The sequence below is a fragment of the Ciconia boyciana genome, chromosome 9 (genome assembly GCF_034638445.1).
Source record: "Ciconia boyciana chromosome 9, ASM3463844v1, whole genome shotgun sequence".
Taxonomy (NCBI): Eukaryota; Metazoa; Chordata; class Aves; order Ciconiiformes; family Ciconiidae; genus Ciconia; species Ciconia boyciana.
In genome coordinates this window covers 29,532,501-29,542,089 of record NC_132942.1, presented here as the reverse complement: position 1 = coordinate 29,542,089, position 9,589 = coordinate 29,532,501, and the positions used below count along the sequence as shown (strand labels likewise).

Here is a 9,589-nt window from a genome sequence, read left to right as displayed (position 1 = left end):
GGGGAGGGGGGAGGAAGAAAACTTTGTTGCTAATGAGAAAAATGCGGCCGCGCAAACAAAACTGTAAAGAAAAAAAAATCTATTCTTGAATAAGGATTAATTCAATGTCTGTGAATAGGAAATCCTGCGCTGGGTAATTGCAGCGAGGTAGCGCGGCGCCCAGCTGCGAGGCGACGCGGGCACCTTTGTGCGCTTGCCAGAAGACAGCTCTGGGGAGAGGTAACTTCCCCCGGTCCCCACGGTCTGGTGTCAAGTAACGGGAAATTTAACATTCCGCATTTCCAGAGCGAATTATTCCCCCCTCCCCCCCATTCTCCGGCAGCTCGCAGGCGGAGGCCAGGGGGCGCTCCGCCTGACGGGGCGGGGAGCGCCGCGCACCCCGCGGGGCACGGCGTCAGCACCCTCGGGGCACGTCGCCGGGTTCCGCAGCGGGCTGGACGGCAGCTCCGCTCGGGGGCGGCAGGCGAGAGGGAACGACAAGCCTCTCTGCAGCGCGGGATAACAGCCCAGGCACCCTCCGCCGAGCCCGGCGCAGCGGGAGGCACAGGACAGGGGAATGGTTGATTCCTTCCCCCCAGCACCCACCTTCGCAGACGGTAGCGAGGGAAGCACTAACTGCAACAGCAACAACCCGGCAGGGTAGGGCAGGGCAGCGCACCGGCTTATTAGGAGGCCCCCCGCCCAGCCGGGTTCAATCGTTGCAGTCAGGCGGGCGACCGGGGCAAAGGGTGTCCCGAGGAGCCTCGCCCGCTGCAGCCCCCGTCCCTGGAACGGGCTCCCCGCGGCCTCAGGAAACGCGTCCCAAAGGCCCTCGCGGGGGGCACCTGGCCTTGGGTGAGGAAACGCAGCCCCTAGGGCAGCGGGGCGACCCGCGCCGCGCCCCCTCCGCGGTCCCCGGAGCCCGCTTCCCCCGGCACTGCCTCAGCGGGGCGGGGAAGTTGCCTCTGCCGCTCCCCACGGTCGCCCGAGTGCGCGAGCTGCCCCCGCCCACCCCACAGCGCGCGGGCAGCGAGCCGCGCGGTGGCCTCGCGGGGCGGGCGGGCTCCGCCTGAGGGAACAGGGCAACCAGCAGCCCGGGAGACGGGGGAAGCCCCAGACCCTAAAATACTAGAAAGAAAATTGCTTTTTTTTTTCGTGAAGAACGCCAAGTGCATACGTTACCCAGTGGCAGGGAGTGTCCGGGAGCCGGGTGCCCGGGGAGGCTCAGGAGTGCGGGGCCCGACTGCCCCCGCCACAGCTTCCCCGGCCGGGACGGGCCTCTGCCCGTTCCCTGGCAGGGCTGAAAGGTCCTCGGCACCCAGAGACTTCACTTTAACGTGAGAAGAGGTTCCGAGGGCTGGAGTTAAAGCCGTTAATGAAACTCAAGCCGCGTGAAGGAAACCCTTCCCAGAGCACTGGGGCCTGCTAACCCTTCCTTGCTTTGCTGTTGCACAAATCTAAACTCAGTTTAAAAGGAGAATTAGTTAGTATTTCATTGATAAAATCGTCAAAATGCGTTTAATTTACCTTTTTCTAAGACCAAAAGGTGACTTGAAATTCTTAAATATTCACATTGACAAGCCAGCTGGCTCTAGTGTACAATGTACATGTTAACAAAAAATGCATATCATGTACCAGATGAATCATCACATTCAAACAGGAAAAAGGTTTAAAGACATGAAGTCCAAGAGGTATTCAGACTACAGCGTTAATACTTTACTAAGGATTCATAATCATATGAAGGGTAAAAGTCCTCAAGAAAAGTATTTATCACCCCAGCTTCTCAGTGTTAAATCCTCTATGATGCCCAATTTACAACTCAATCTACTAGAGGAAAGAGCAAAGCGATTACTTTTTGCTTAAAAAGGCAAGCAACTCCCCCCACACTGATAAAGAAAATCCCGTAACACAAAATACCTGAATGTTGGAATTATAAAATATATATATATATATTTACATGAACATAAAATTGGCTATTCCTGTTGGTTTTTTTGAAGGCATGATTTGAAGGCAGCCAAACTGATTTATTTTTCATAAATAATAATGTGAGGAGATAAAACTCTACTCGGTGAAAATATTGGGCTGAATTCTGTTTCCCCAAACTCCCGTTGAGGTTAATGATCATTGCAGGTGCATAAGGGAAGCCAAATCATGTGCAAGGCCAAAGCAATTTTTTTTTTTTTTTTTACAATCAAGTTATAAACCCTATATAGTACATGGAGGCTTGCAAGTGGACATCTTAACACATATATAGCAGCGTAAGCATGCCACAAACATACAATCTCATAGAATAAAATTAATATCAAATATAAAGCATTTGAACCAAATCAAGCCTTAAATGTGATAAATTATTTCCTTCAAAGGAAACTTACCTAGGCCCAATAAGGTATTTGCTAGCAGCATTTTTTTTATAAAGAAATTAAAAATGCCAAAATATCTACAATTTTATGAGGAGAAGGAGTTGAATAGTTAAGGAGAAATTTCCCACTATTAGGGGGTATGAAAAATATACTAGCAATTAATATGTAATACATATATGTATACCCATACTTACAAATATAAACACACACATACAAACTGGACAGTTCATGTTAACCAAGGGAAAGGCTAAATAATACAAAGTGATTACTAAATACAGGTACACTTTAAAAACACAGAGACAGCGAATTTTATCTGTTGCAAAAATGTATTTGATTACTCGAGTAAAATTACAGTATCTCTGCTGTTAGTAAGTATTAAATGTTAAAGAAACTGGACCTCTTTTCCTTTCAACTTTCCGAGAAAGTGCATGTAACAGTCCAAGGTTCCCCCTGCCCCCCCAATACCTAATACAAAATAAACAAACACTATACTTGTTCCCTTGGTCAAGGAGTAGGGCTTGGTCTTGTAAGGAACATATGTACATTTTAATGAAAGTGATGTCTTATTGTATATACAGGAGCATCTACAGTTGTCCACAGAAGTTGTTCAAGATGCCATACTTAGCAGCATTGTGAAAGTCCAGCACATTTTTTATAATGAATATACCTACAAGGCAAAATGTTACGTCTCAGTTTCAACTACCAAAACAACACTTCAGTATCTTCTCTAATAATCTGCGTGCTTATTACTGTACAGAAACGTATTAACATTTAAGACGACTCAAGTAAAAAGCACAATACAAATAACAGTTCAAAACGGAAAATGTTAAACCTACAAAAATTAAAGCAGTTTTAATTTTATAATAAAAATCAAAAACTGAGCTGTGTAAAGGACCCACACTGTTCAGTCTATATTCTTTCAGTCCTTTTCTTAATTCTGTTTGGAAAAATTAAACAATGTGTTTGCTGATAAAATTTCCAGCAGGATCAAAGTGTACATTTATATACAGATTTTTATTAGAGATCTAATGCATCACTGAGGCATCGCATCAATACCAGAGTTCATGTTAAACTGGATATAGAAAATAAGTTAATGCCAGAATAAGATCACCTAGCAGAACAGACTTGCAACTGCCATAAATGTTACAGCAAGTTTACAGCACTCTAGTCGATTAGTATTTAGTTCAAAATACAGGAGACCAAAGTTAATGCTTGCATTTGTTTGCAAAGCAAGGTTATATCACTAATAAATAAGCTCTCTTAGAACTCTAGAAGTAGAACATGGTACAAAAGAAAGTCTTTGTAATGTTGTAGCCTGCAGCTTGAAAAAAAGCAACCCTAGGTTGCTCTATTTGCAGGAATGTTATTTATGGAGTTTTTCTAATTTGTTACAATTTCTTTGTTGTCTTCCACGAAACGCGTAAAGCGGAAGTTTGTCCCATTTTCATTGCTTGCCATTTTCTCCAGACCAGCTAGAGGTGCGTTGGGTTCTGAATTCTGGAGCTTCTCCAGGCTTCCCGTCAAGCCGCTGATGGGAGAGCTGCCACCATTGCCCAGGCCCCCCGGCGCTGGAGGGATGCCGCCATTCTGGATGACGGAGATCTCATTGGTCTTCATGGCCAAGCCGTTGGAGAGTGCTGCTGCGTACTGGTTCCAGAAGCTGGAGGGGTCTCCATTCCCTGACCGCGCAGCCAAATCCTTCTGAAACATTTCTGGGAACTTTACAGTATTGCCTCCTAGAAATGTCATGGGGCCATCTACGGAAAGTCGTCTGCCTCGTCTTGCAGGAGTACTGTTCCACATGTGAGTGCCCATGTGAACCTGAAAAGAAAGAAAGGAAGAAACAAACAAACAAAAAATAGGGGTTGACAGAGATTTCAAACTTTGAAATCACAGAGAAGGCGGCAGTCCATGAACATGTCCAGTCTTGTTACATAATGAATGGCACTAAAGGTAGCGGATGCAGGGCTCCATTTCCCATCTGCAATAACAAATAAACTTCTTCTGGATTAGCCCATCACCATTACCCAGAATACCCTGTTTTCCTGCTGAACAATGCATTGCTTGTTACTCTTTTTTTATTACACGTATTTAGTTTATAATGACTTCACGTTATTCCGTCAATTGCAGATAGCTGCTTTCAGGGCGAGAATTGCTATGTCCACTTTCATTGCAATGGTAAGTATTGTATTTGACACCCTTTACACTATAAACGTCCTTTTCAGACAGGCAGAAAGTATCCTTTACTGATTGCTCATCGGAGAGCCTCGTGTATGGACAGAATGGCCTGAAAGTAATTATTCATCTCACATTACTGGCAGCAACCTCTAGAGAAATACTCTGTCAACAGAAAAATGTACACAGTAAAGTGCTCAACTGGTGTTCTAAAACTTAAGTATATTTGCTTTTTCAAACACATATCAGTAGAAAGTGTTAGTTATATAATCAAAGTAATGCCCATTAGTTCCAGAATTATGTTAATAGTTTTTTTAAACACTTATCATCTTACATGATAGTTATGAAAAACAGCACATTCAAGAGCCTTTCACTTCTTAAAGAGGTGTGTGAGTTACGAAGTGCATTTCTCTGTTAATTAATACTCCTTACCATCATTTGGCTGTTCCGTTTCACACGCTACATAGACAGTCTTTGCTGGTAGATGAATTTTAATTAAGCATCAAAAACAGCTCACGCTTCCAACCAGCTGCCAACACGGGCACTCAACAAGAGGCCATCTAGGTCTACCAGAGCTGACTAAACACACCATTTGTCACACCACAGATACCTAAAGGTACCACTGCTTGCAACATTAACAGATGTAAAAAATTAAAAACCCCCAGCAAGGAGAAAATTAAACCTAAGAACAGCAAGAGGAAAAAGTACCTTCAGATTGCCTTTTGTTGTGAATGCTCTTCCACATATTGTGCAGGCAAAAGGTTTCTCACCAGTGTGTGTCCTTTCATGGATCTGCAGAGCACTGGAGGAAGAAAATGTTTTCCCACACGTGTTGCAGTAGTGCTGTTTGGGGGTTCTTCTGGGGAGAGTGGGGAGCAGGACAGGGGACGTGGCAGAGGAGGACAGCGGGCCCGAAGCAACTAGACCAGAGGGTGCTTCTTTGCTATCCTGAGGAGAGCTGTGCACAAAGCCGTTAACCTCAGTCTTTATGAGCGATGACAGTGAATTAGCAGGCATAACCGAAGAGTTCTGATTAGGGCCGATACTGGAATTGGGCTCAAAAAGTTGTGATGGTAGATCTCGCATTTGATGTGTCAACATATGCTGCTTCAAATTACCCTTTGTGGAAAAGCCACGATTGCAAACTGTGCAAATAAATGGTCTCTCTTTGGTATGACTTCTGTAATGAATGTCCAAGGCACTCTGACAAGCAAATGTTTTGCCACAAATGTCACATGCGGTGTTTTTAAATTTACCTCTATCTCTGAAAGGAAAGAGCATACTCAGAGACTCTTCTTTAATCATTTTATCAGTGTTACTAGACGTCAAGTCCAAAGCACCACTGTTAGCAGGGGTTGGAGACAAACCATTGGCAAACTCACTTGGTAAAGCTCTTCCTGGTTTCTCTTCGATACTTGGTGACTTGTGATAATCGTTAGTGCTGTTGGATGGGGACAAGGCCTGCATGGAAGAGGTAGACTCTGAGACAGCAGGGCTTCCAGCACTTTGGCTTTCCATATCACCACCGACAGATGACGAATCATTAGTCAAAACATCCCCTTCCACCGACCCATTTTCAACTGACTTTAAGCTTGCCTGAAGTTGTTCAGCAAGTCCTGCATTGATCATCTTCATCTGATTTTCCAAAGCAGCAATACTTGACATTTCCAGGGGCAGAGGGGAAGAAGACAAGCTGTCTTGTGACGCATCCGCAGATTTAGGTGTATCTGGCACACTGCTGTCAGGACAGTCTTCCATGTTCTCATCTGAGAAGTTGTCTATATCATCAAAATTCTTATCATCAAAAGATCCCGTATCTGATTCCATTGACTCAGGATAGTTTTCTGTGACTGGGGTGTTGGGGATCTGCCCTCCCATGTGCATTCGGATATGCTGCTGTAGCACAACGGCATTGGTGAATTTTTTCTGGCAGATCGGGCATGAATGTTGTACTCTCAGCGGGGGCATGGCACGGTGGACACTGTAATGAGTCTTTAAGTTGCCTTTAGTAGTGAAAGCGCGACCACAGATTTTACATTTAAATGGCCTCTCACCGGTATGTGTGCGATAATGCATTTTCAGTGCACTCTGGCAACTGAGAACTCGGTGACAAATGATACACTCGTTAGGATCAGTTGCCTTTTTGTCAATGTTTTCTACCAGTTGCTGCAATTTTGACGTTTCAGATGCTGGCGTTGAATCCAATAGTCCTCCAAAGGGAAACTTTGCCTTAAATTGCTCTGACATTAGAGGCATCAGTGGATTTGTAAAAGCGGCGACACCACTGGAGCCCGAGTCTGCTGCCGGTGAGCTCACAGAGCTGCTCACGTTAGTGATGGTGCTTGCGTTTTGAGGAATTTCTTCCATTTTGCCATTTGAGGTAGGCAAAGCACCAGCCTCTACCTCATCAGAAAGTCCATTGGAAATTTTTGATGTGGGATCAGCTGTTCCCGAGTCACTCTTGACAGAGCAGGGAGGGCTAGCGGAAGGATGGCTAATGGGAATCGGCTGCGGCTCCTCAGTTTTGATGAATGGGGTCAAGCTTGGAATCGTTGGTGGGAGTGGCAGGCCAACAGACGTCGTCAGGGTGGAGAGGACTGGCTTGCTGTCCAGCCAGCTCGTGACAGGTTTCTCTGGCGGTATAGACATCCCGTAAGGAATACCTGTGCTTGTAGGAATATTGTCCAAATGCTCTGGCACCGGGTACGGATTCATTTGAATATGAGGGTATTTTTCTTTATGACGCTGAAAGTGGACTTTTAAGTTTCCCTTTGTGGAGAACCTGTTTCCACATATGTTGCATTTAAATGGCCTCTCGCCAGTGTGAGAACGTAAATGAATCTGCAAGGCACTGTCACTCCCAAACACTTTAGCACAGAACCTGCATTTATGCTTAAAGAATGCCTCATCTGAATTACTTTTTGCTTCAAAAGCAGTTACATTTGGTGGCTTGCTTTTTCTTTGCTGTGCCAAGGCAGTCAAGGAGTTTAAATCCTCTGCAGGTGTTCCAATATTGGACAAGGGACTGGAGAAAACAGAGTTACTAGGGGTGGGCTGAGGTAGAAGTGGATTAGATGCAGGACTTAATAAACTGCTTATTGCAAAAGCTGGTGAAGATGATGCTGATACTGGTGGGTTGCTGAGCTGTGAGCCACCAATACTTGAAGCCACTTTTTCTGAGGACGGTGTTGTAACTGCTGCTGCCAATATGTTAATATTTGGAGAAGAGCCACTACTGGATGGAATTAGAGTGTTGCCAGGGTTGCTCTGAGGTAGCTGTATAGGGGGTAGCTGTTTCACACCACTGATGCTGGCAGATTGACTAGCAAGGCTTTGTGCTAATCCAGCTGCTGCAGCCAGCTGCTGGGATAAATGGGAACTTAATGTGGACAAGGGGTTGGCAGATGTTCGTAAAGTACCTTGAGAAGGGCTAGAAGATGTTGGCATGTCTGTATTTTGGGAAGCCAACAACAATATTTGGTGACGAATTTGTTCAATCAGTTGCAACTGGTGGATCTGCTGCTGCTGTAATGCTAACAGTTGCTCCATCAGGGCAGGTACAGCAAGCTTACTGTTTGATGCACCGTTACATCTTGCTTCCTGCGAGAACTGTGCTACTGCCACTTTAGTACTCTGAAGGTTTTCAATTATTACATTACTATTTATTACTGAAAAGTTGCCTAATGTTGTCAGATCCCCTATGTGAGGTAGAGAGGTTGTTACAGCTGAGGTACCCATTGTGGAGCTGTTACTGCTTGTAATACTATTGTTGACACTCTTGGAACTGCTACTGCTATTGTTAATGCTGGAAGCCTCCACATCCATGGATTCTTCCCTGTCAAGTTTGTTATGCTCTGAAAGGTCACTGCAGTCTACTTGATCTGTGTTATTAACTGTGTCATTCATCTGTTCATCAGGATTATCAGAAGGGGAACTAGGAGGGAAGGTTTCAGAAGGAGAAGCTGGATTTTCATTCACAATTAAAACTAATTGATTTTTAGTACAATTCTTCTTGTGTTGCAGGAGATCTGATAATTCAAAGAACTCAGCACAGCACCTGCCACAGACATGGGCGTCCTTGTTCTTAGTGGTTCGATTTGCTTGACCCTTTTCTGTGTCTCCTAAAACATCAAAAGATGACGGGTTAGGAACCAAACAGTAATGCCAACAAAAAAAAAAATCTGCAGGACATTTTATTTAAAAGTACTGATTTTATCTACCACTCTAAAATAGACTAAGATTGTACATGAAAATAGATCAATATTTCTACTTCACAAAAATAAGTCAAAAGCAACATTTAAAACTGTACAAGGGAGTTTTATCAATCTCTGTGTCTTAGATGATCATTTGCTTCAGATAATCCATCAAAATATAAAATACTATGAACTGAAGGCATTGGAGCATAATGAAATTCCATAGCAAAGTATTGATTTCCAATAATTCATACTGCTTATTGTCTAGTTGTCCACTGAGTGCAAATCAGCCATTTGAAGGACTCATTAGACTCTCACGTTCCTGTCAACCTTGTTCATTTTCAACTGATTCAAAGATATCTGTGACAGTTGCCCCATCACTAAACTAATTTGTAGTCATTCGAGGTCCCAATCAGTTGTTGACAAGAAAAAAAAAAAAGTATGTATTACCAAGCTACAGACTGACAACCCCCCCCCCCCGCCGTTTCTTCCAAGTTGCTACATAAGGTATAAGCTATGAACCTGTAGGACGGATTGGTTTTCCAACCAAACTTAATTCTGCCGCAGTTACAGACAAGCTGAATAGAAAAGAAAAATCCCTTATAAAATGGTAACATTTACCATAAAATGGTAAAGTGCCGAGGCACTTTAAAGACCACTTTTAACGCCTCAAGCAATGCTTCTAAAAGTAAACAAATGTCCTATTTGCCACCACGTACTTCATCAAAAGCACTCCTTGCAGGATTCTGATCTGAAAAACACTTGTATAAATCTGGACAATCACTGGAAATATCATGAATTTACACCAGACGAACAAACGCCAGGATCTGGCCTCTTATCTATAAAGCCAGCAGAAGTTTTACATTTCTGAATAAACACCAA

General features: G+C 44.0%; 1 protein-coding gene across 2 annotated transcripts in view; it reads right to left on the bottom strand.

Moving 5' to 3' along the window:
* Positions 1-2,682: 2,682 nt before the first annotated feature.
* Positions 2,683-9,589, bottom strand: part of SALL1 (spalt like transcription factor 1) — a 15,447-nt gene continuing 8,540 nt past the window's right edge. For both annotated transcript variants that reach the window (XM_072872370.1, XM_072872369.1), the window contains exons 3-4: positions 5,223-8,635; positions 2,683-4,160 (exon numbers count right to left, since the gene is read on the bottom strand). In XM_072872370.1, the coding sequence (XP_072728471.1) occupies positions 3,720-4,160; positions 5,223-8,635 (3,854 nt within the window). In that variant the 3' untranslated portion in view covers positions 2,683-3,719. The remainder of the gene's footprint in view (positions 4,161-5,222; positions 8,636-9,589) is intronic.